The sequence below is a fragment of the Micromys minutus genome (genome assembly GCF_963924665.1).
Source record: "Micromys minutus genome assembly, chromosome: 16".
Taxonomy (NCBI): Eukaryota; Metazoa; Chordata; class Mammalia; order Rodentia; family Muridae; genus Micromys; species Micromys minutus.
Window position 1 is genome coordinate 54,469,205 of NC_137985.1, and position 25,701 is coordinate 54,494,905.

The 25,701-nt window shown below is 43.7% G+C and overlaps 1 protein-coding gene across 2 annotated transcripts in view; it reads right to left on the reverse strand.

The window, feature by feature from the left end:
* Positions 1-1,254: 1,254 nt before the first annotated feature.
* DIS3L (DIS3 like exosome 3'-5' exoribonuclease) overlaps positions 1,255-25,701 on the reverse strand; it is a 31,397-nt gene continuing 6,950 nt past the window's right edge. For both annotated transcript variants that reach the window (XM_080929674.1, XM_080929675.1), the window contains exons 3-17: positions 21,385-21,513; positions 20,105-20,240; positions 16,884-17,060; positions 16,110-16,188; positions 14,139-14,318; positions 12,825-12,994; positions 11,438-11,599; positions 8,789-9,036; positions 8,190-8,282; positions 5,635-6,168; positions 3,456-3,610; positions 3,178-3,356; positions 2,487-2,632; positions 1,675-1,849; positions 1,255-1,591 (exon numbers count right to left, since the gene is read on the reverse strand). In XM_080929674.1, coding sequence (XP_080785800.1) covers positions 1,283-1,591; positions 1,675-1,849; positions 2,487-2,632; positions 3,178-3,356; positions 3,456-3,610; positions 5,635-6,168; positions 8,190-8,282; positions 8,789-9,036; positions 11,438-11,599; positions 12,825-12,994; positions 14,139-14,318; positions 16,110-16,188; positions 16,884-17,060; positions 20,105-20,240; positions 21,385-21,513 — 2,872 coding nt within the window. In that variant the 3' untranslated portion in view covers positions 1,255-1,282. The remainder of the gene's footprint in view (positions 1,592-1,674; positions 1,850-2,486; positions 2,633-3,177; positions 3,357-3,455; positions 3,611-5,634; positions 6,169-8,189; positions 8,283-8,788; positions 9,037-11,437; positions 11,600-12,824; positions 12,995-14,138; positions 14,319-16,109; positions 16,189-16,883; positions 17,061-20,104; positions 20,241-21,384; positions 21,514-25,701) is intronic.

The following is a 25,701-nucleotide window of genomic DNA, read 5'->3' on the forward strand; positions in this document are numbered from 1 at the left end:
GATCACTAAGTTGAGAAAATGCCTTACAGCTGGATCTCATGGAGGCATTTCCTCAACTGAGGCTCCTTTCTCTGTGATTAACTACAGCTTGTGTCAAGTTGACACAAAACCAGCCAGTACAAGTGGATTTATGGGAACTATCTTGGTGATGGGCCAGGGAAGAATAAATAGACATTGAACAGCTAGACTGGATTACAGAAGGGCAGGTGGGGAAAGAGTTACTTTTCTAGTGGATGAGTTTGGGAACACTTCTTCTCTTGGGAAGGCCAGGTACCTGGCCCTTGAAGGTGCACACAATAGAACAAGGGTGGGACTGGAGTTTGAGGCAGGACTTAGGGTGTAGCCCACCACTCTTATGCCCCGTCTCCAGCTGGTGCCAAAACAACTGGTAAAGCTTAAATCAACATAAGGTTTTTGAGGAAGAAAGGTAGTCTTACCTAAAATGGCTAAAATTTTACCTAATGTCAGAGGGGCCTATGACTCGTTAAATGTATCTATAAAAATTACAAAAAGTAAACTTCATTTGATCTAGAGAGTGGCAGCACATGCCTTAATCCTAGTACAGGGGGTGCATGTGTGTGGGGGTCTGGGGGCAGAGGCAGGCAGATTTCTTGAGTTTGAGGCCAGTCTTGATATATGAGTAAATTTTGGGACAGCAACACAGTGAAAGTCTGTCTTGAAACACCACCAAAAACAAAACAAAACAAAACAACCTTAATTTGAAAGAATCATTTTGAGCCAAGTGTGGTGGCACATACCTTTAACACCAGCAGTCTGGAGGAAAGGCAAGAGGATCTCAATGAATAGCTTGCTCTACATAGTGTGTTCTGGGCTAGCTAAGGCTACATAGTGAGACCCTCTTTTAAAAAACTAAGAATTGAGGTAAGATAATTTTGGATTTACTAGAAGGATGTCTTTTACATCCCTATCACTGTTCACTGCTGAAAAGCCAGTTTTTAGTAGTGTAGTGTTGCATGCCTTTAATCACAGCACTTGGGAGGCAGAGGCAGATGGATCTCTGAATTTAAGACTGCCTTTGAGTTCCAGGATAGCCATAGTTACATAGTGAGACCCTATCTTGAAAAAAATAAAAGCAAAACAACAAAAAAGGAAAACCTAGTTTGTATAGGGAGCTAGTTCTACTTCAGTGAGATCTGAGAACATTGTGTGCCTATGTGAAGTATACAATTTCCTTCAGCTAGAGCATCAGTTGACACAAAGTTTAAGTTTGAAAAGAAAGTACACCACTTATGACAAAGCTTTTTAATGACAAGGAAGTATTTCACATTGCATAACTGTCGGAAACATCCAGAAGAGCTAGGTCCCTTATCTCCTCCAGAAGCATGTACAGACTTCTTCCCTTTGTTTGGCAGTATTCTTGATGTTCTTCCTGAATCACCTTGCCTTTGACTTCTTGTGCAAGCTGTGCTTCCTCCACAGATCGGGTTACTTCCTTCACCAACTCACTCTTCAGCAGGAGGGAGCTCTGACGACAGAGCTCGGTGTTTGGTATCATGTATGGTTTGTTGCTTACTATTTCAAGCCTGATTGTATCAGAGTGGCAACGGGAGGCCTGGACAGAAATTCTTACCTGGCACAGAGAAATACATGTTAACTACATCATGTCTTTTTTTTCCACACTGAAAGCAACATTGAATGTACACAGAGACTTACTGTCACATGGTCAAATAGATGAAATGTAACGGACTGCCCTCCAGCTGTGGTAGAGATGATCTTGTTTTGAGATCTTTGTAGGGATCCTGGCTTCCATTCAGAGCTGCCCTCTTGGCCACAGGAGATCACTAAACCATCTTTATTCTTCAAATAAGCAGCACCTTTAATCCCAAACCTCAGATCATCGGCAGGGCGAAAACAGATAATGTATTTTTAGTATGCAGACCTACTATACTTAGCCACTTTTCCTGTGGTTTACCCCAAAAACATTTTACAAAATCAGATAAGAAACGATACTTTGCTAGCTAAGAAAAGTTCTAAGACTGATAGGGATGTGCACCTGTATGTGCTTTCAATTGTTCCCTTTATTTCCTGACTGCATGTTAATCTATGTACAGACAATAGTTTTATGAAGCATATGTATGCAGCATTGTATATGTGAATATATGGAGTTTATTTCAGAAGGTCTCACTGTGTAGCCCTGGCTGGCCTCAAACTCAGGAGCTCTGGTTGTGTTTGCTTCTGCAGTACTAGGATTGAAGGTGTGTGCCACCATGGCAATCTTATATTCTCCTTATACAATGTCTCACAGAGCACAGTCTGGCATCAGAATTATAGCGTTAGGGAGGACCTTGAACTTCTGATCATCTTGGCTTATAGGCAAGTGTCATCACACTTGGTTTATGTGTTAGGCTAGCAATCCACCATTAAGCTATACACGCAATAGTACCTTATATATAAATGAACATTTGTGTTCACTGGAATTGATTATCCATGGTTTCTTGCTAACCATTGCATTAGAAGTAACATACCTGGGTATAAATACAAGGACACCATTTGTTCTAATGGAATAAATAACTCCATCAGCTGTGCAGCGCTCCTCAGTTTCCGGGTCTCTGTCTTTAAAGTACATGCACTGGAAGAGCTCGGTGGACTGCTTCTGAGAACGCTGTGCCGCCTGTAAGAGTGACAACAGCATGACAACTGTTTCCTGCTGTCCTGGAAGAAACTCATTCCCACAGAAACAGCTTTTAAAAGGGCAGGATTCAAGAGTATGGTGGTGGCGCTTGCACGTAATCCCAGCACTTGGGAAGCTGAGACAGGAGGATCAATTTTTACGTATGTGGATACACTGCTGTCACTCTTTTTAGACACACCAGAAGAGGGCATCAGATATCATTACAGATGGCTGTGTACTCATATATAATAAATAAATCTTAAAAAATGAAAGGACTTCTTTAATCCCAGCACTTGAGAAGCAGAGGCTGGTGAATTTGGGAGGCAGAGGCCAGACTGGCCTATATAATGAGATCATGTCTCAAAAACAAAGGGCAACAACAAGAATGAAATCCCCCAAATACATGTTACCTCAGAACACTTGTATGAAGAGCACTGGTTACAATAATAATGGAGCTTGCAAAAGTATATAGTACTCCATTCTTTGGTGCACTAAAGCTTATAACTCTTATGAGGTGATAGATAGAGCTTAAAATTCCTTCTTACTCGGTTTCTATTGTTGATGTGCCTGCATAATTCCTCAAGATTTTTGTTGCTGAGCAAATTTTCTTTAATTTCCATTTTCTTGTCTTTTGAAATGGCTGCCATTAATAGTCGATGTACTACAATATCTGAGTATCTTCTTATTGGAGAAGTAAAGTGGGTATATTTATCTAATGCAAGACCTTCAAAAGGAAAGCAAAACATCAGAACAAAGAACAAAAAAGCACTTTGGAAAGACTTGCTCAAGGTTAAGCCACATGTAAGCCAATGCCACCAGTCACCGTAATGATGGAACTCCTCCTCTGCACAGGAGCCTGTAGAGAAGTAGAGCGCATTTGACATGGCCTGGGTGGCCATGGAGCGCAGCAGCTTGTTTACCAGGGGGTCACTGGGGTCATTTGCACTATCCAGAGAGTCGGCCAGGGTCTTATTGGACCTGATAAGAAACAGAGAAGGCTCATTGAGTCCCGAGAGGTCATTTACAGGTGACACTTTCCACTGCTGGGTTTAAATGTCCTCAAATGCCATCAGCTAAATTTATCTTAGCCACAATTTTATTTTCAATACTAGTTTGCTTTTAAAGTTTAAACAAAGAAAGATTGTCAGAATTTAAAAAAAAAAATGCTTTTTTCAATCCAGGATTTCTTTCTGTAGCCTCAGCAGCCTCTCACACTCAGAGACCTGCCTCTGCCTCCAAGTGTTGGGATTATAGGTGTACATCACCACCTCCTCCCTCAGAATTTAAATATTTTTAAAAAGTTATTTATTTTCATTATATATGTATATGTGTGTATCTTTTGCAGGTCTTGGGAATCAAGCCTGGGTCCACTGCAAAAGCAGTAAAGTCATTTTGCTCTTAAGTGCTGAGCCATTTATCCAGTCCCTAGAATTCACATTTCTTAAGCAGTATAGAATATTAATACATGACTAAGTCAATGCTTGACTGGAATAGCTTGTCAGGTTTTTGTGGACTTATTCTTTTTTTATTTGTTTGATTTTGGATTCAGGGTTTCTCTTATAGCCCTGGCTGTCTTGGAGCTCTGTAGACCAGGCTGGCCTTGAACTCAGAGATCAGCCTGCCTCTGCCTCCCAAGTGCTGGGATCAAAGGTGTGTGCTACCACTACCTGAAGAGTTTCATTCTTTAATGTCTTGTTTTTTTAGTAGCTGAATAGTATTCCGTTGTGTAGATGTACCACATTTTCTTTATCCATTCTTCAGCTGAGGGAGAGAGTTTCATTCTTAATACACTCAACTGTAAGCATCCTATACAGTCCAAAGAATGGGCTTTTTGTTTTTTATTCAAGACTCATTGGAGAGATGGCTCTTTGGTTAAGAGCACTGACTACTCTTCCAGAGGTCCTGAGTTCAATTCCCAGCAACCACATGGTGGCTCACAACCATCTGTAACGGACAGTGTAGTCATATAAAATAAATAATTCTTTAAAAAAAAAAAAAGAATCATTTAGCCAGAGTGAGTTTTAAAAAGTAAAGCAACTGTCATGGTGGCCTATTCTCTATGCAATTCAGAGGCTAAGCCAGGAAACATGGTGGAACCCAATCTCAAAGAACAAACAAAACAACAACAAAAAGCAACCTAAACTTGATGTACACCTAAGTTACTTCACCCCCTTCCTCTTTTAAATGTAGTTCTGCTGTCCTAGAACTCACTTTGTAGACCAGTCTGACCCCAAACTCACAGAGCTCCTCCTACCTCTGCCTGTTTCCTGAGTGCTACCACTGCCTAGCTTTACTTTTGCTTGTTAAAGAGCAAGAGAGATTTATTTACTCTGAAAATAAAATTTTAAACCTTTAGGAACACATTGATATATTAAAAATAAAACTTAAGAATGTAACATCATTCTGAGCTCTGGCTGTGAAAGGGGAGAGAAGACGAGGTAAGGTCGATGGTGAACACAGAGGGGTGAGGTCGATGGTGAACATTCAGACAGCCTGAGAAATGACCACGGAGAGGAACTTCAAGGCATAAGGGCATTGGTTGAAAATCCTGACCTTGCCTGGCCCAACAGGTAACTTAGGAGCAAGCTACTTAACCACATTAGACTAAAGTTCCCATCAGTAAACTATGAATGATCAGTTTGCTATCTCAGCATGCTAAGGAGTAGCCAAGAGGATATTTGAAAGTCCTTGGTCAATGTAACCAGATTGCAGACTCTGTTGCTTGAAGACAGAAAAAAAAAAAAAAAAAAAAACCAACAAAAAAAAAAAACCTATTAAAAACCTATTTGCTAAACTGACCAAAGATAATTTAATTAGGACCTTGTGCTTGGCAACAACATAATTTTTAAATCCTCTTTAAGTAGCCCAGCCTCAAACTGGTGATCCAGCTGTCTCAGGCTCTGAGGCACCAATGTGCCTGTCACAGGTCATATTTTAGGAAGATGTATAAGATAAACACACACACTCTCTGCCATCCCTCTGCCCCCTCAGAAGCAGATTACCGTGTGTCTATGAAGAAGCCTTTTGCTTTAGCACATTCCCGGAGCTCTGAGAAAAACTCCTGGTGTGGAGGAGGGTGTTGGCGCAGCAAAGCCTGGTGGGGGAAACTCTCCCAGATCTTCTTGGCCACCCAGTGGTTGGCCAGGATCATGCATTCAGCCACTGTCTCATGAACCTCCAGAGGCTGCTTGGGGATGAGGTCATGGATGTTCTTTTTGTCATCCAGCTGGACTCGAACCTCTACACCTTCCAGCTCCAAGGCACCACAGCCGTCTCTTTTTGCTCGGATGTGGCGAGCTATGTCTGTCAACTTTCCAATTGCCCACACTAACTCCTCCAGTTTGGCCTGTCGGCTCTGTTCCTCCAAGGTTTTGAATTCTGGAATATCATCAACAATGCTGAAGTTTCCATCCAGTAGTTCCTGGGCCGCCTCATAGAACAGTTTGTAAGCTGATCGGATAATGGTTCTGCCATACCACACCTTCTTAATTTCATAAGAGGTTTTATCTAATTCCCACATGACCGACACAGCGTACCTATAAAACCAGGGATATTGACAGTATCATTATTTCATTCTTTACAAAGTTATATATTTTATTTATTTTGTGTATGTTTATGTGTATGGTTTCACATGTGAGCATCATGACAAACGTGGAGGTCAGGGGACATCTTGAGAGTCAATTCTCTCCTACTACCATGTTGGTCCCAAAGATCAAACTCAGACACAGCACAGGTAGCTTTACCCTCTGAGTCATCTTGTAGGGCTTCATTTCTTTTTTGTAAGATTATTATTCATTATTTAAAATACATGGGTATTTTGCCTGCATGTATGTCTGAACACCAGGTGTGTGACTGCTGCTCAAGGAGGCCAGAAGAGGGCATCAGATCCCCTGGAACTGGAATTACAGGTAGTTGTGAGCTGTCATGTGGATGCTGGGAATCAAACCTGGGTTCTTGGAGTTGTGTGGAAAAGATGGCTCTTAGCTGCAGAGCCATCTCTCCAGTACACTTCCATTCTGTGTTAGAAGCAAATTTGAAGAAATGACCTTGCTACAGACTTTTGGTACAATTTCTTAATCATTTCATCACACACAACCCCCTTTTGTCTGTCTGTCTGTCTGTCTTCACACATTCACACACATATTTTAATGTTAAAAACAAAGTCAGGCTGGTGTGATAGCACACACCTTTGACTCCAGCACTTGGGAGGCAAAGACAAGCAGATGTTTGTGGAGCTGAGGCCAGCCTGGTCTGCTTAGGGAGTTCCAGGCCAGCCACTGTGTTCACTATGTAACCTGTGTCAACAACAAAGTCAAAATGGGTTCTGTTAAACTCTGAACAACTCTGAGGTGAGTTCACACAGGACATGAACACCTCACAGTTCTCTATTTTGATTAGGAAAACTTGGCACTGACTGAGTGGAATCTGTTTAGTGCCAGGAAACTAGAACAAAGCCCCTCAATCCTCCAAGATGACAGCAGCTCAGTCTCAATCTTGAGGATAGGTTAATTAACAAACAGCTCACTTAGCAAAGAGCCATTCTGCCACCAAAACATTTTATTAAAAAAAAGAGTTTTAATAAATCAGTAGTAAATCGCAAACCCAAATGAAAACAGTAAGGACTGTGAAGTAGCTCACAGGAGAGAATATAGAATATCCTTTAACCAAAATGCTCAGCTTTACACAGAGGAGAAACGTAGAAATTTAAATTAAGACACTACTCATCTAGCGAGCTAACTTACAGTAAAGGACAGCATAGTGCACGGCCAGGCTGTGGGACAAACTCTTGCACTTAGTGCTGCAGGGACAGACTGCTGCAACCTCTGTGAGGGCAATCTGACTGCATGGATCCAAACACAGAATACCTGACACCTTGTCTCAAAAAAAAAAAAAAAAAAAAAAAAAAAGGAATAAATTTAAGTTCTGAATAATATATGTGTGTATAAATTGTATATAAATGGTACACTTGCATGCATAGACATGCTCTTTGTGTGTGTGTGTGTGTGTGTGTGTGTGTGTGTGTGTGTGTACGTATTTATTTTGGTTAGAAACAGAAGCAGTTTGCTCAGGAGGGCCAGCACTCCTAGAATGGGAATCTCCTCTTTATATCTACTGTATGCTAGTATTTTTATAAAAAATAAAATGACACACATCCATATTTGTGTGTATTAAATATAGAAAAAATATTCACTAATTCAGTAGCCAGAAAAAAAAATAGGAAATTGCCTTCTGTCTTTTGGAGTTTATTAGTGTTGGAGTGGCTGACTTATGTGTTCACTAATAAACAGAAACTCCCTAAGCTCACGGGCCTTCTAAAGAGCAGCATCCACGGGAGAGCTTACTACATTCTCCTCAGCTTGTGGACAGCTTCAGAAAGCTAACATCAAGAGAACAGAATGAAAGGAGGAGGCTGGAAAAATAAAGCTCTCTGAAAGTATATATGGAAGAAAAGAAGTCAGTGGTGAGCAGACAGAGGTGCTCCAAAAGCAATGGGTAGAGGTGTGGAGTGGAGAGCACACTGGAAGGCAGGCAGCTCTGAAGATGAAATTAGACCTACCTGTCAACGCCTCCCAGGAGGGAGCAGAGGTCTGCACTGAGGATGGAAGGCAGCATGTCGTAGCGGCGGTCGGCTAGGTAGTAGGTGGTAGCCCTGGAATGACACATGACGTAACTGACCTTCAGCAGCCAGCAGAACTGCTGACAGTGTGGGCTGTAGAAGGTAAACAGCTGAGAGTAGGGCTGGATTCCCTTGGGGCTACTGCTCTTCATAGAGCGGAGCCGCTGCCTAATGAAATGGCTCCCCTGTGCCCACTTGGCCAAGTCGCACTGCTTTGGCGGAATATTCTTCCACTGATGTAGAAAGTAAAAGTGACACGAATCTTGGTTGTATGAGAAAAATGGTGGCATAATGGCCTAGCATCTATACAGAATACTGTACTACATGTGAAAATTTACTCATTTTAACTTTGGAGGAAATGAACGATAGGTAAAAGGTTAAGAAAGGACACAAACTAATCAAGGTACTATTTTCCTAAGGTGGGAACTGCAGGAAAACCCAGAAGAGATTTTCAGAACTGCACAAACAAGAGGTTGTGAGCATCTGAAAGTAACCCAGACACAAACACTCAGCACAATACTGCCTTCCAACAGGGTTACCTGGTTCTAGCCTCAACATCGATGTAGGAGTTGGGGGCCACAAAGTGTGTGACGTCAGCAATGTGGACCCCAAGCTCCAGGTTGCCGTTATTCAAGGTTCTGACTGAGAGCGTGTCATCCACATCTTCACAACCTTTGGGGTCGATGCTGAACACAAGGTGGGTGTTCCTCAGGTCCTTCCGTTGTTGCTCTTCTTTGGGACTCACTTTCCAAGGGTTTTCTGGTGTGTTCACTGGCATCTCACCCATCTGCGTCACAGACCAAATATTCAGAAACCCATAAGGCTCTGTCAAAACCCATTCTCTTCAGAGGGACTGGAAAAATGGCTCAGTGGTTAAGAGCAATGAGTACTCTTCCAGAGGACCCAGGTTCAATTCTTAGCACCCACATGGTGGCTCAAAACTGTCTGTAACCCTAGTCCCTGGGGTTCCTATATCCTCTACTGGCCTCTTCGGACATCAGGCATTCATGAGGACACCATCTATTAAACCCTTAGCTTCTCTTTTGGTCTCCTTTCCCAGAACTAAGACTATTACAATCATGTGTCACTGTTGCCAGCTTTTTAAGTGGGTTTTGGTTAGAACCCTCATGATTGCATAGTAGGTACTTTACTAAGTACTTTCCCACCCTTATTTGCCTTTTTTTTTTTTTTTTTTTTTTTTTTTGGTTAGTAACTGTTCATTAAGTGCCTCACAAGTGTCAGGCACCGGGCTGGGCTCTGGAAAGTTGGGAGTCAGCAGAAAAGACAAAACTGAAGACCTTATGGTCTGGTAGGAAATGTTCTGTGACTTCTGACAGCCTCCCCAGCTTCGAGGCTAGAGGACGGATGCACAGGTAAAACTGACATATGCACTGCATTCTGTTTCCATGTGAGCTGAGAGCTTTTTTTAACTTAAGTCAAGCCCTGGGGAGAAAAAAAATATACACAACCCTCCAAATAAAAGCTTATTTCTTAAGGATAATTTAAACAAAACTAATCTGGGGCATTTTCCCTCTATGAGTGCCTGTTTAAACTATCAATCTGAAGCTAAGGAGGCTACAGGGGAGAGAACTGTAGGCCTGGGAAGTCTAGTCTCTACTTTATTTTAGTCTAACATTTTCACTAAAAGGTGCCAAGAAAGCCAACAAATAATTTTCAGTAACTAATGTTAAACATAAAAATTTAATTATGTAAGATATTCTAAATTTAATAATGTAAAATAGTTTACAATATTTTCTTACTGTGATTCCTGTTCTGTCAGAAGCTATAATGAAAACAGGAACACCCAAACGCTCTGAATGGTAATTCACACTGGGGCAACATTTTTCTGCAAAGCTATCTGCCAATACATAACAAAACTATTTAAATTTTTATGCCTTTGGCTTGGTAATTTAACTTTAAGGATGACATTCCAAGGGGATGATCAAAAAGAATAAAAAAGGCAACACTGATTTAAAAAAATGTTTCAAGTAACATTTTTTTCTTGATACTGAAAAATTAAACACTACTGATGTCCAAACATTGTGAAATGTTTAAGCAAACTAGGGTAAATTAATTTCAGTAATTTGTCTTAACTACTAAAAATAAGTAGGCTATGTCAATGCATAGCGACCATTTTAAGTGAAAAGGGCAGACGGAATGCAAGCGCACTTGCAGACAGCTATGGCCAGGAGAGAGATAAAGGAGATTATGGGGCTGTGAGAGACCTTGGTGGTCGGGTCACTGGTGTTTTATGTCCACTGACTATGTTTCTGTAAAGGTTCAGAGACTATCTCATAATGAGCCTGACTTTTTGACACATCCATCCCTAGTTGGGGCAGAGCTTAGCTGGGTCTGTAAAGAAGATATGCAGGATGGGTGTGGTGGTGCCTGCCTTCAACTCCAGCACTCCATTGGCAGAGGCAGATGGATCTCTGTGAGTTCCAGACCAGCCAGGGCTACATAACAATATAAAAAAGACTGAGGAAGGAGGAGGAGAAAGAGGAAGAAGAGGAGAAAGAGGGGATGATGGATGCCTAGGGCTGGGAGTGAGCACTGACTTCAAGACCCTGACATGTTATTTTAAGCAAGCTGGAAAATAAAATTTTGGGAGCTGTGAGGCTGTAAGAAACTCTGTCTATACTTGGAGTTGACTTTAGTGGTTGAGTTGGTGGGTTGGTGCACAGTATGCCATCTTTTCAGGGATGGGGAGAAGCCTCAGTGAGTACAGGGCTCACCACACAAACACGAGGACCCAAGTTTGCTCCTACATGAAAAGCTGGGTGCATCAGGACACCTGTAATCCTAGGGCTGAGGAGGTGAGTCAGGAGGGTCTCTGACACTTGACCTCCCCCAGGGTTGCTTATTTAGTGAGTTGTATATTCAATGAGATTCTGTCTCAAAATGAGGTAAAGGGGCTGGAGAGAGATCTCAGCAGTTAAGGGCATCGTTGCTTTCCCAGAGGACCCAAGTCTGATTCCCAGCACCTATGTCAGTTTGCAGCAGCCAGACCCAGGGGGCCAACATTCTGTTCTGGCCACCCATGTGGATATGCATGCGCACACGCGCACGCACACACACACACACACACACACACACACACGGTTTTTCTTTCTTCAAGATGAAACAGCAACAGAAGCAGAAAGAAATGTATGTATGTCTCTGGACCAAAGGCCTCAGGGAAATCTGACCTGGGCTTCCGAGAAGGGAACCACATTAATACTGTTCTCTACCAGGATGGTTGCAATTTCCCCTTCCAGATCACCGATTCTTCCTAAGACACGCACAAAGTGTCCATTTGGATAAACTGATGTTGTCTCCCAGGAATCAATGCGCACAACCACCCTGAAATCCTATACAAGGGGAAAAATACAATGTAAATCAAAGCTGGAGTTAAGCGGCCCAATCTGAAAGCATCAAACTAGACAGATAAGCAGTGCAGAGCACACATAGGCCGACCTGCAAACAGTGGCCTGCAGTGGCTTATTTCGAGCTCTGGTTTTTGCCACTGCTGGTATGCAGGCCATTGGCTGATGTTTGACAGGAGGCATTATGTCTCTCCTTCAGACAACTGGGTCAGAAATTTTAGTCTGCTAAAAGAAGTCAATTGTAACACATTTTTTGTTAACACTTGAGATGCAAAAGGTACAATCCAATAATGTAGGGTCCTAATTAATTTTTAAAACGAGTCTTGAGAGCTAGATCCCTGTGTTTGCAAACATTTCTCCCAGAGGACCCATATCAGACAGCTCCGAGTCTTCTGTAACTGTAGTGCCAGAAGACCTGACACCCATTTCTGGCTTGTGCACATTTCCCACACATATTTACAATTAAAAATAAAATAAATCTTAAAAAATAAATAAAACAACAGTCTCAATTTCTAGTGTGGGAATTACTTTCTAATTTTTTTTCTTGGCAGAAAAGACAGTATCAGTGCAAGGTGGACCTTCCCACCATCCTGCCACCCAGATATCCTAGAAACGCAAAGGGCAAGGTTCCTAGCTGACCTCTGAGTGTCCACAGGGAGATTCCAGAGGCAAAGGCAAGGGTTGGGGGACATTCTACTCTGGTGTCTCATTTACAAACTGCAGAGCAGTGGCCAAATTAAGTCAGGCATTGCCTCCGTTCTCTGCCCCAAGTAAAAGTTAATTTCTGTCTTTCTTGTTTATGAGTTCTCTCTGGCACTCCAGTCCTATACAGATAATCGATCTGTGAAGCTATTCTATATCATCCCTGCAGGACACTTGGGTCATATTTCTGCATCTTTCCCTGGAAGGGAGCTTGTTAGTGTTGGCCAACTGTGTGTATTCAAAGTTTCTGAGTCAGACAGCTGGGTAATGGATGCTCCCTCAGCTTGTCCTACACAGTTCTTTCTAGGACAATTTTTTTATGGCCTTCATTTATTAACCATGGACCACCTAATGGATGGTTCTTATATATTTAGAATGTTTAAAAACAGTATCTCAGAGTGCCAGATACCATCAATAATTTATTTCCTCTTATGCAAAGGAAATAACAATGCTTCCTGGTGCTACTCAAAGCCAGCGAAGGCAGGGGCAAACAGAAGTGTGGGGATACCTGGAGGGCCTCTGCTTGCTGAGTGCTGATGCGAATTTTGGGGATTCTGTAATCCCATGGCGTAACTAGAATCTTCTGAGCATTTTTACCCTGAGACTGGACCTCTTCTTTGGATGGAAATGTCACCACATAATCTCGCCAGTTCTTTTGTAGGATGCCTACCACTCGACCTTGAGGAAGACAAAACATAACAAGGCACTGACTGGTTAGTCATCTCCTCTTTGGGTTGTGAGAGTGGTAAGGGGAAGGAAGTGAACAAGAAATACACAGCTCTCATTCTCAAGCACACAGCTCAGTGTGTTTGAGGACCTGCTTTCTTAGCACTTTAAGTCTATTAAATCTAATTAAAAAAATAAATAACTTAAAAATTTTGTCAGCTGGGTGTAGTAGTTTATGTCTCTAATTACATCACTAGGGAGGCAGAGGCAGGAGAATCGCTGTGAGTTCAAGGCTAGCCTGGTCTACAAAGAGAGTACCAGGACAGCCTGGGCTACATAGAGAGACCCTGTCTCAAACAAATAACAACAGAACACTATCAGCATTACTTTTTTCCTGCAGCCCAACATGACACTCAGAATGTCCTTATCGGCCCTTCAGTTGTCACATCCTGGAACTCAGGGCTTGGTATGCTGCGAAGTCAATGGTTTCCTTCCTGACTGACTTGTTCACTGTTTGTTTTGTTTTGTTGAGTGAGGGTCTCACCATGTAAATCTAGCTAGCTGTCTTGGAACCCATTGTGTAAACCAGACTGGCCTCAAACTTCAGGGAGATCTTCCTGCCTCTGCTTCTCAAATGCTAGAATTAAAGGCATGTGCCACCACACTCAGCTCTGTTCAGTGTTGTTTTTTGAGACAAGGTTAGCCTCTGTCTCCTTAGTCCTGAGACAGAAGCACAGACTCTGGGCCTGGCCTTTTGCTTGCCTGTTGCTTGTTTCTCTATGCAGCCCTGGCTGTCCTGGAACTCATTCTAGGTAAGGTGTGATTGAGACTCAGATCTGCCTGCCTCCACCTCCCAGTGCTGGGATTAAAGGTGTACACATCCATGTCTGGCTTTTGACTTGTCTTTAACCCTACTCCAGCCCCAGTGGGCACCAGACATGCACAGACAACACACGAACAGGCAAAACATTCCTATACATGAAAGATTACTTCTTAAAAACATGGTGTGAGGTATTATATATGTTAATTAGCTGGATTTAGCCATTCAACAATGTATACCTATATCAGAACATCACATTATACATGATGAGTACACACAATTTCCATTAAACGAACACAAAATCAGGGCAGAATTGTACTTTGGGGGTGGGTTCACCTGTGGGCATGGGCTCGCTCGGGGACTCGCCCGAGGCCTTGTCTTCATTGTCGTTCTCACACAGGGCGGCAGTTCTTCCTTTCCACTCATTTTTGGGGAGCAGCTCCACCACTACCACATCTCCATGGATGGAGCGGTTCCGAGCTTTTGAGCCATGGATGAGGATGTCGCTGACCAAGCCTGTGTGTGTAGCACAGAGAAGCTGGGAGTCAGTGACTACCACAGCAGGAGCAATGCCTCACCAGGAAGCATTCACATGGACCCCATCTCAAGTCTAATCATTCTGCTGAGAAGTTTCCTCCTTCCATGGGGCTGGAATGGGTGAAGTGGGTGAAGTGTCTGCCATACACGAGCAGGATCTGAGTTTGGATCTCTAGAAACCAGGTCAAATGCCAGGTGTGGGCCACATGTCTGTAACTTGTGCACTTGGTAGACTAGAGACAGGGGATCTTGGGAGCTCACTGGCCAGTCAGTCCAGCCAAAAGAGCAAGCTTCACATTCTGTGAGACTGTCTCAAAACATAAGGTGGAGGAGGTTGGGAAGATGGCTCAGCATGCCTTGTAAGCATCATAACTTGAGTCCTGAGCTCCAGCACCCACATAAAAGCCAGGGGTACATAAACATGCAACACACTGAAACGCCACACATGCATGCACGCACACACACATACACAGACACATATACACACATACATACACCTGTTCCAAAACAAACTTCCTTCTAAAGGGGAAGTCAAACAGCTTCTTTCTTCTTTTCTTTCTTTCTGTGTAGACTACTCTGGCCTCAGACCTATGACCCTACTGCCTCAGTTTACTGATCCCTGGAGTTAGAGGTGCCACCATACGTGGCTTAAACTTCTTACATTCTGCCAGGTTGGGGGAGACCTAAGACTGCTCCCATGCCATAAGACTGGATAATGTGCTTGTACAAGGTACCCGTCCTCATTTTTTTTTTTTAAAGTCACTACATTTGTTGACAGTCTCACACGGGTACATAATGAATGCATAATGACCACTCTCCGCCCTTCTGTTATTTTGTTTTGAATCCTTCCCTATTCCATCATTTCCTGAATGTAACTGGGCCTACACTGGAATTTTGCTCAACCCTTCCAGGGCTCTGCATTGCCAAAGGAGTGGTCAGCATGTGGATGAACTACACAAGCAGGATGCAAACCGGCAGAGGGACGATTGAACAGGAGCCATGGGAGCTGTTACTACTTGGTCTCCTCCATTTTCACCATCAAGGCTTCCTCTTCCTTTTTATACTTCATCTTAGTTTCCCCATTCTGCCTGAGATGTGTCTGCAGTTGGGCACACAGAAGCCATCTAGGATTGCTTAGGTCACAGCCTGGGCTACAAACTCAGCTCTAACAGTTAGCAGTCCTCATACAGCATACCACAACAAACCAACAATTAGGTTTGCAGCTGCCTACAGGGGCAAGTTTAAAATCCACAGCACAGTACGATTTTAACTACGGGGGATGACAGCCTCATGAGAACACAGAGGACCTGGGATGTGTGCTGAGGGCTGTGAGGCGTCTGCTCTATCTTCGGATGTGCTGTACTACATGTTCACTTACTGATCTGATTCTTATTTATTTGAGACGGAGTCTCTCTCTGAGCTCTAGCTGTCCTGGAACTCTTCATAGACCAGGCTTACCTTAAGTCCACTGAGATCCTGCCTCTGACTACCAAATGTTGGGATTAAAAGCATGCGCCATCACTCCCAGCTAATTTTAAAGAATTAAAACAATAAAGTCAGAAATGATAGACAAATAACAGAAGCAAAGCCTGAGGCTCAATTCCTAGTACTAATAAACCAGCCCCAAACTGTAGATAAAATAAACAGGAGTAAAAAACCCTAAAATACACAAGCCCCAGTGTACCCAGGGTTGTATGACAATTCATACTTTCTTCACCATTTAATGTCAGAACTAAAAAGGCAGTATAGAAATATATGGTTGGTACCGACCTGAGTCCTTACTGCTGGCTCCTTGTAGGCGAACAAAAGCTTCTACCTGAGCTCTGTGCTTGTTGACATTCAGAATTCCCTAAAACCATAAGCAAAAATCAGTGTGAACAAAGTTTTTTCTTGACACAGTTTTTAAAAAGTTATGAAGTGATCATATTCTCAGCAGACTGTGGTTCCTATCTTCACCACTCTGGTTTCTTTTCTTGAGAATACACTTTATTCAACATGGTGCGAATTCAGCATGAGCTGCAGCCACCGTGAAAGAGTTCTGAGTTGCCTGATAGAGATGCAAAATCCTCAGCAGAGTAGTTCTGATGACTGTGGTGGATACACAAGACCACATAAAGTCACACAAGTATACAGGAAATGGATACGGGTTAAACAGTCAAAGCTGAGGAGTTATTGTATCAGAGTCCTTCCCTAAACCCCAGCAGCCCCTGGGTTCTCGGTCCTGGGGAGTTACAAGGAGGCCTTCCTCCAGAGGGAAGTGGCAAAGGAATAAAGATAAATTCACAAATATGATGTTGCTGTCACCTTTACACCTTCGTGCAAAAATGTATGTCTTTCCCATTGACGGAAGGCTACTGGTATACTTGTGTGACACTCGGGCAGCTTAGAACTAGATGTTAAGGATTATAGAGAAATGGCTCCCAAATAGCCTTAAGCCTGTCCTGTGGTCAGGCATTGGACTTAGAGCTCTGGGGTGGAAGGCAAGCTGAGAAGAGGAAAATATGCTGCTTCTTACTGATGCCCACCCTTCACTGCCACTATTACCTGGATGTAGCGTCCAGATTTGATGCCTGCCTCCAGCACTTCCAGGGGCAGGTGCTCTGGGTACTCTTTCCCATGGGTTTCCTGACTCTCACTCTCCCTTTCCCGGCGCGACTGAAGGATGGAGTCACAGAGCTCATGTGCAGCCTTTAAGTCTGGCCAGAAGTTGTCCAGGTAATTCTGTGTGTAGCAATGGTATAGAGAGATGCCATCAGATGCTGTACTTCATCCCAGCACTTGTCACAGAGGGCAAGAACATTGGTTGAAGAACTGAATTCAAACCCAGCACCTACATAAAAAGTGTGGCTTGGCCTATAACCCTGTGCTGAGCAGTGAGGACTTAGAAACAGGAGTGCTGGGGTTTGTGGGCCAATAGCTTAGCTTCAGGGTCAGTAAATTTTGTCAAGGGAATAAATAAGGAAGAGATAAAGCAAGACATTTAGTATTCTCCTCCGGTCTCCATGTATGCAGCTGTACATACAGAAGAACACACACACACACACACACACACACACACATGCACACACACAGCAATCTGTTTTTCCACATATCTCACTTCTGAACATGACAGTTTACAAAGGACATACAGGAAAATCTCCTATTATGCATTTTTACCTTCTTATATGTGATTTCAACCCAATTCAAAGCTAAGATACATCCTTTTCTCAGATTATGATGGAGAGAAGACACCCTTTTGTGGAGGCCAGCATTTCTCCTGTTAATGTCACATCCTCCTAAAGGTTCTGTGTACACTACCCTGAGCATGGCGACTCTGCTCCTACTGCTTAGCACCACGTTTTTGTTAGGAAACAACCTCTTCATGAAGAATTTATCATCTTGGTTCTCTGCATCTAACTTCCCCAAAGAAAACTCTGTGTCCCTGCTCATCTGAGCTTGCCAGTCTCTCTCTTTTCCTGATGTCATTCACCTCTACAGAGCCCTTGGTCTCAGTTTGCTCAGGAACTGCTCAAACTGCTCTACAAAATAAAACTGTCCTATACTACTGGACTGCAAAGAAAAGTAATTCTCGAAAAAGTAGAAAAATGTAATTTTAGTCAACTGTCCTCTGTGGGAACAAGACATGATATATTGCAACAGAAAAACCAAGTGACACTGTCATTAATATCTGGCGCCCCTGGAATTCTCTGGCACTCCAGAACACATTTTTATAGCACAGTCAAGAAAATTCTATTGGCAAATCTTTAGCTATTCGTGTACCTGGGAACCCTTATGGAATCTACAATTCAAAAATCAAGCTGGACATTCTATTAACTGTCAGGGATAATGGAGGGTGTGTTTTAGTTTTTGCATTAGAAAAAGCAATCAGCCAGTAGATTTGATTGGCCAACTGAAGAGACAGGCAAGACTGGCCATCTACAGAGAGATTAACAGTCAGCCTGATATCTCGAAAGGTTCTTGAGAGATAGAAGGTGTTGCTATGACAGCCTGAAGCAGCTGCCACTGATGAGAGAATAGGCCTGTGACCTGACAGCCTTCATATAAAAGATGCCACATCTTAACTCCTTCCAGTGCGCCTGCTCTTGCTCACAAACTATTCCGATGTGGAAGAGTGAGGGGTGGCTGACATGCAAGACTGGTTTGAGGGGCTAGGGAAGTGGCTCATTTGGTAGGATGCTTGTCTAGAATGTGTAAACCTTGGGTTTGATTGCCAGCACCACATAAACTGAGAGGTGGTGCACACCTGTCCCCATCTTCCAAGGTCATCCTTACCAACACAGGAAGGTCTGCCTGGTATACACTGCCTTGGGGGGAAAGCATATTTAATGTGTACACACACACACACACACACACACACACACAATTATATATACATACATCTATATACATACATACACACACACATATATGCAGGGAGGGAAAAATGATAGAGAGGCGGGAGATTAGATTTAAGACAATTTGCCTCTGTGTGTGCTGGAAATCATTAGCAGTTATATATCTCTAGCAGATAGAAATCTGGGAGGCAGTTCAACAAGTTGCTGAAAGTTTTAGAGCCTGATTCTAGGCACCAATTCCAGCTTTGCCATTTAGTGCAGATGCCTGTGGGCAGGTGACTTAGTTTCTCTGCTTTATTTGTCTTACTAGTAAGATGGGATACTGACCTACCTCACTGAGTTGCTGCAAGAATTGAAGGAAATAACACACTCACTTGCTTGTCATGGAAACACGTTGGTTATTGTTTATGGAAAGAGACAAATAAAACTAGCATTTTGTAGGTATAAACATGAGATCATTGGCAACTTTAGTGTTAACCTACCACCACCATACCAGCATCACCTGTGGAAACCATACACATGACTTAGGGGCTGAAGATATAGGTCAGTGGTAGTGCTTAGCATGGTGAGGCCCTAGGTTCAACTCCAATTCTAACACACACATGTACACACACACACACATGCATGCATGTGCACGTGTGCATGCACACACACAACCATGCCAACATATGTAACACACAATACAAAACACAAAACACATAACAGTTTACTGGTAGCAGAGGCTTGCTGTGCTGCTCTTGAATTCTGTGTTTCCCACAATTTCAGGAGTCAGCCCGAATTTGCTAGAGTCAAGGCCACCTGGTCACCAATAATGTTATAGACCATCTGCTTTTTTTTTTTAAGATTTATTAATTTATGTGTATGAGTGTTTTCCGTGTCTGTATGTATGTGCACTACATGCATGCCTGGTGCCTGAGGAAGTCAGAAGTATCCACGTGGGTGTTGGGAACTGAACCTAGGTTCTTTGTGAGAGCAACAAGTGCAAGCGCTCTGAACCACTGAGCCATCTTGCTAGCTCCAGTATGGATCATTTTAAAGTCTTCCTTCTGCTGTCCACCCCCAATTTTCACTTGTTTGATTCCAGACAGGGTTTCTCTGTGTAGTCCTGGCTGTCCTGGAACTCACTTTAGTAGACCATGCTGGCCCTGAACTCACAGAGATCTGCCTGTCTCTGCCTCTTGAGTTTTGGGATTAAAGATGTGTACCACCACACCCAGCTCCTCTTTCTCCTTTTATGAGACAGTCTCACTCTATAGCCCAGGCTGGCCTCAAACTTTCAGTAAGCCTCTAGTCTCACCACCTCTAGTATTGGGATTACAGGTGTGAAGTCTACTTTCTCTTTTCTGTGTTGCCAAAGGATGTAGACTTAAGGTGTATGTGTGAGTCCGTCCACATGAGCCTATGTGTGTGCACATGCACCACTGGAAATACCTTGAAAGGAATTACAAATACGCCTTCTGTTTCGCCTCCATACTGCTGAATGGCTTCTTCATCTTCTGTCACCATAACGATGGGCATCCTGTCCTCACAGTGATGATAGTACCAAACAGCTGAGTTGTATATGCTCCTGGGACAGCAAAGGGTAGTAAGCATCCCAGGTACAACACACAGCTGCTGTTCAGAATGTCATGCTTGGTTCATACTGTCATTCTATATCCATATGGCTAATCATTCATTCTGTTTCTTTTGTTCTTTCTTTACACAACAGATACTTCCCGGGTATTTACTCTAGATAACTAGGGGGCTGGACCCCTGTGAGACAAATAGTAATCAGAAAGCACCTCCCATCCATCTCTTCTTTCTAGAAGTTCAGTCCCCAGAGCAACATTTTCATTTCTCCCACACTGTTACTTTGTAACACATTCTAACTGGAGGCTGAGCTACAGGGCACATGGGAATGACAGCAACAGTACTGAAGAGGAGGAACAAGTAACAGCTTCAGCTGGCAATCCAATAAGTCCTGAGAGGAAACTACATGATAAGCCTGGGATATCACCAAGAGCTTCAGTGTGGGTCTGGAGAATGGGTTCAGGACTGACTACATTCTCAATGAAGCACACAAATTCATGGAGAACTGGTTCAGGACTGTATTGCACACTCAGCGAAGCACACAAATTCACTGGTCCATTCGGCAGTCTGTCTCCTCTATAGGGCTGTGGCACTTACATGTCACCCCAAAGACCTTTGGAATTAACACCTAGGGGCACTTAGCTAAGTGCCTGGGATCTTGCCTTGGGTCACCTTGTGAGGTGTTCTCCAGGGCCTCCTCAAGCCCCCAGCAGGCCTGGCGGAGTCTCCTTGCCCACTTTAGCCTCACATCTTCACTGCTCCCCCATCTTACTGCCATCACTTCAGCTCCTGCTCTGCAAGTACCCCACACCCAAGTGCCTGCTTCATACTGTACTTTTGGGCAGACCTAAAATAGGACATTAAACTGAGCAAGTCATCGAAAGGCACCCTCTACAGCACTGGTAGGACCTGCCAGCCCTTGCTCTGGTCTAGGAGGCTCAGACTGAGGACCTTTATCTCCACAATCCCAAATCTAACAATTATGCATTCAGACGACACTCCTGAAACACTGTCGCTTTAGTGTTTACCACAATCCAATAATAGCTGCTGCCGGACTTTGTACAGGCCACAGCAATTCCAGAGAGTCACAGATGAGGAAACTCAAGTGGACCCTATGACGAGTGAGGTGAGTCGGGACGCACCTGGTCTGCCACTTCTCCATGGCTTCCCCCCTTTCCCGGGGGAGGTAACAGTGCTGCTGGAACTCGTTAGCAAAGAGAACACAGTCATGGCGAGCGTCCTTCAGGAGGTTTCGCAGTTTGTTATACTGTCTGCAACACAGGGGACAGAATAAATCTAACTCAGCAGGTACTCATCTCCTGCCAACTCCTGCCAAGGATCAAAACAGACGAGGCATTTCAGAGTGGGAGACAGATTGTTTAAAACCCAAGAAACATCCTAACACAAGGGAGACTGAGGCAGAAGAACCATGAGTCTGAGGCTGTTTTGGGAGAGATAGTAAAAGCCTGTCTCAAAAGACAAAATAAGGGCTGGGAAGATGGTTGAGCAGGCAAAAGTGCTTGCCACCTAAGCATGAGGACCTCAGTTCAAACTTCCTAGAACCCAAATAAAGCCAGGTGAGAGCATTTGTCATCCTGGTGCTCATGCTGGGAGATTCCTGGGTATGTGGCAGTGAATAAGAAATGCTGTCTGAAACCAAGCGAAAGGCAAAGACCAATACCTAGACCTCCATACATACTGTGGCACGAGTGAGTGCTCTGGTACACGTGCACACACAGATGAATGTACACATGTACATGGCTGCATGCACTTGCAAACACACACACACACCTGAAAAGCATTGATTTGTATTGGCTTTGGTGTGCTTGCTGTTAGTGTTTCTCAGTTTTGCCTGTTAGTTGCCAGCACTCGGGGAAGGCTCATTAATTAGTTTGCAGATTAATTAGACTCCTCCTGCTTTCCCTCAGAGATGCTTGGCGATTTTACTACAGAGCTGCGTTATCTGCTCTATTACAGCTGTAGTACACAGAGGTGAGTAGAGCTTGGCACCTTTTTTTTTTGATTCCCACTTTGTCGGCAAATGGTATTTGTAAGTATTAGTACATTTCCCTTTAGCTGGCAGGCCTAGGAAGGTCATGCAAAGTAGATAAGTTTAAGGGTTTATCTGTGAATTATATTTATGCAGTTTCCACGATTTAATAAGGTAGAGATAGACCCATCTTTCAGATAGTTAACAGAAAGTATAAGTTTTTCCAGTCAAGAGCCTTTTAGCAATGTGAGCCAGAACCATGCCCAAAACAGCAAGTCTGCCATGGGTCAGCTTCTAAGAAAGCTTTCCTAGAGCCTGTCATCAAGGGATTACAGAATGCATTTAGGCAGTTATTTTAAAGGGAATGGGTTGGGTTGTTGGTTTTGCAGTGCTGGTACTCACTCACTCTGGCTAACATCCTTCAGCAAGTGTGTGCTCCCCTCCTAGGCCAGGCCTTTGCTGGAGTGGGTAAACACTGATGTACTGAATGCTCTAGGAGACACCATCTAGACAGGCCAGGGCCCTACTTGCAGTAGCCTGACTACAGCAAGCAAAACAGCTATTCTGACCAGATAAAAATCACAACCAAAACTGCCATATGATTCAGCAAACCCATTTCTGGGCACATGTCTAAAGGAGAGCACCAGGGACCTGTGACACAGCTCAGGGAGGGACACTTGCCTAGCATGCAGAGGCCCTGGGGTGAACCCCAAACCCTGCTGGATAAATGCATCTAGAGCAGATGCACAGAGGCAGAAAGCAGACTTGTTACTAGGGGTTGAGGTCAAGGAGAGAGAAGTGACATTTAAGTGGTATAAACTGTCAGTGGGGGAGATGAAGAATTCCGAGTTTGGAGTAACACCACCACTAAGCCATACACGTAGGAATTAAGGAAGTATCTATTTTTTATTATCTTTAAGGCATGTTCTCACTCAGGCATGGGATTAAGGCACACCCTTAATCCCAACTCTCAGGAGGCAGAGGCAGGTGGCTCTCTGTGACTTGGAGGCTGGCTTGGTCTACACAGTAAGCTCCCAGGACAGCCAGGGCTATGTAGAGAGACTCTGTCTCAAACAAATAAAACAAAACAAACAAAATAAAAAAACTCCCACAGCACTTGGGAGTCAGACAGGCAGATCACTAGGTGTTTAAGGCTAGTCTACAAAGTGAGTTCCAGAATAACCAGGTTATACAGAGAAACCTGTCTTAAAAAAAACAAAACTAAACAACCAACCAACCAACCAAAAAAAACCTCAAACCCCAAACCAATCAGCCAACCAGACAAACGAAAGTCTTGTATAGCCCAGGATCAAGTCAAACACTGTGTAGTAATCTTCCTGCTTCCCCTACCTGGTTTATAGGCACCGGGGACCAAATCCAAGGCTTTGTTGTCTGCCTAACAAGCAGTCTACCATTGGGTTAAAGCCCCACCCTCCAACAATGCTGGCTTTTATATGTATATACATTTCATAAAAATTTTGAAAAGAGCAATGCTACTTTGCAAACAAACAAACAACCCCCCACAGAATCACTCACTCCATGGATAAGCTTGTGAGAGGACGGAGGGGCCTGGGTGGCTTTCTGGAGCAGGCCTGAGACCTGAGGCACAAATGGAAAAAAGGCAGAGAAGCAGCCCAAGCGTGGTGAGTAGGGACAGAGCACTCAAGGCAGTGACACATTGCTTCACTCTGTCCGTCCTCCAGCACTCACCCTGTAGCAGGGCCACGAGGAACGAGCTCAGCACCTGTGTCAGCGCTGATGCAGGCCCCCAGGATTTGGGCCTGAACAAACTGCCATCTTCAGAGTCCTGTTACCTCTGCCAACCATACACACATCACCTATGCTTTACTGAGACAGGCTCTTCCTATGTAAACCAGGTTGGCCTTGAACTCAGACCTGAATCTGCCTCTGCCTTCCAAGTTCTAGGATTAAAGGCCATGCCATTATATCTGCCATTACGTTCATTTTAAACTGTACTTAATATTGTGTATGACGTGTGTATGACGTGTGCATGCCACAAAGCACGAGTGGAGGGCAGAGGACAACCGTGCAGTTGGTTTCCTCCGTCCACTTTGAGGGTTTTGTTTGCTTCCACTTGTCAACCAGATAAAGGAAATGGATAACGGCAGGAGCGTACCGATGGGGAAGACAGCGACTCAGCAGTGAATTACTTTGTGACAGTCAGGGCTTCCTGGAGATGTGTAGGCTTGTGGTTATAATTTAGTAGTGCACACATACAATACAGTCATAATTTCTGTTAGGCTCTGCAGTGTTTCTGATAGAATCAGGCAGATAGCAGCCTGTGTGAAGCCAGCACAGAGAAGCTTCATAGCACCTTGGACAGAGTAGTGGCAGCCAAGACCGTTAGCCTTAAGCTAGACTTGGCTTTGAACATGAGAGGTAAGGAAGACTAGACTTTCGAGGTCATCTTTGGCTGCAAGGAGTTTGAGCCAGCCTGGGCTACATGAGACTCTCTTAAAACCAAAGTTTCAGTCTTACTGATAACAAAACAAAAAAATTATACAGACAGGCTCAGATTTTTTTTCCCCAAACCTTTATCAACTAAATATTTCAAACCATTTCCTGAATATGAATAAACTTCTTTAGACTGAATTTTGGGGATGGGAGCAGGGAGGGAGAGGTATATCACCTTACTGTGAACTGGGTTCAGGTAAGCCTTCCATCTCAGTCTCCCAAGCGACTACAAAGCCATGGCACCATGCCAGGCTTGGTGGCTTTACTATATTTGATGGGGGCCTTGTCGACAGATGCAATACCTGCCTCTGCTGGTTGGAGGGCTAGCAAGAGGAAGAACCGGGGAAGGGAACTCAGCAAGGCCATGCGTGGGTCTCCTGGACCTACTTTCAGGTGCTACAATTTCATTATGTTTATGTCTTTAGTCCCATTAGCCAATGCTTCCAGGGATTTGTGAATTACATCTTGGATATTTCAACAGTTGTCATGCTGTAACTTGAACCATAAAAATTACACTGCTTTACTTTGTGCTTAGGTGCATGCCCATGCAGGGAGGTTGGAGAACTTACTGGAGTTAGTTTTCTCCTTGGGTCATCTGTGTCCCAGAGACTGACCTCAGGCTGCCAGGACAATAAAATCATAAATGTATTCCCACAGTCCCTTACTTTATATAAAGAACTGGTTCTAGGACCCCAAGACTACCAAAATCTGCAGCTGTTCAGGTTCCAGATATAAAATGGCATTAGGAGAGCTGGAGAGATGGTCCAGTGGTTAAGACCATTTGTTGCGCTTTCAGAGGCCCCGGGTCTGATCCCCTCAAACACCATCTAAAACTCCAGATCATAGACTGGAACCTATCATATTGTGTGTAAAAATAAACCTTTCTTCTTTGTGAATTAGTGACCTCAGGCAAATGTGTCATAGTAACAGAAAACTAGCTAATACAGCAAGCAGTCTGTCTGCAGTGCTAAGATCAGTGCTGCTTGTTTAGAGG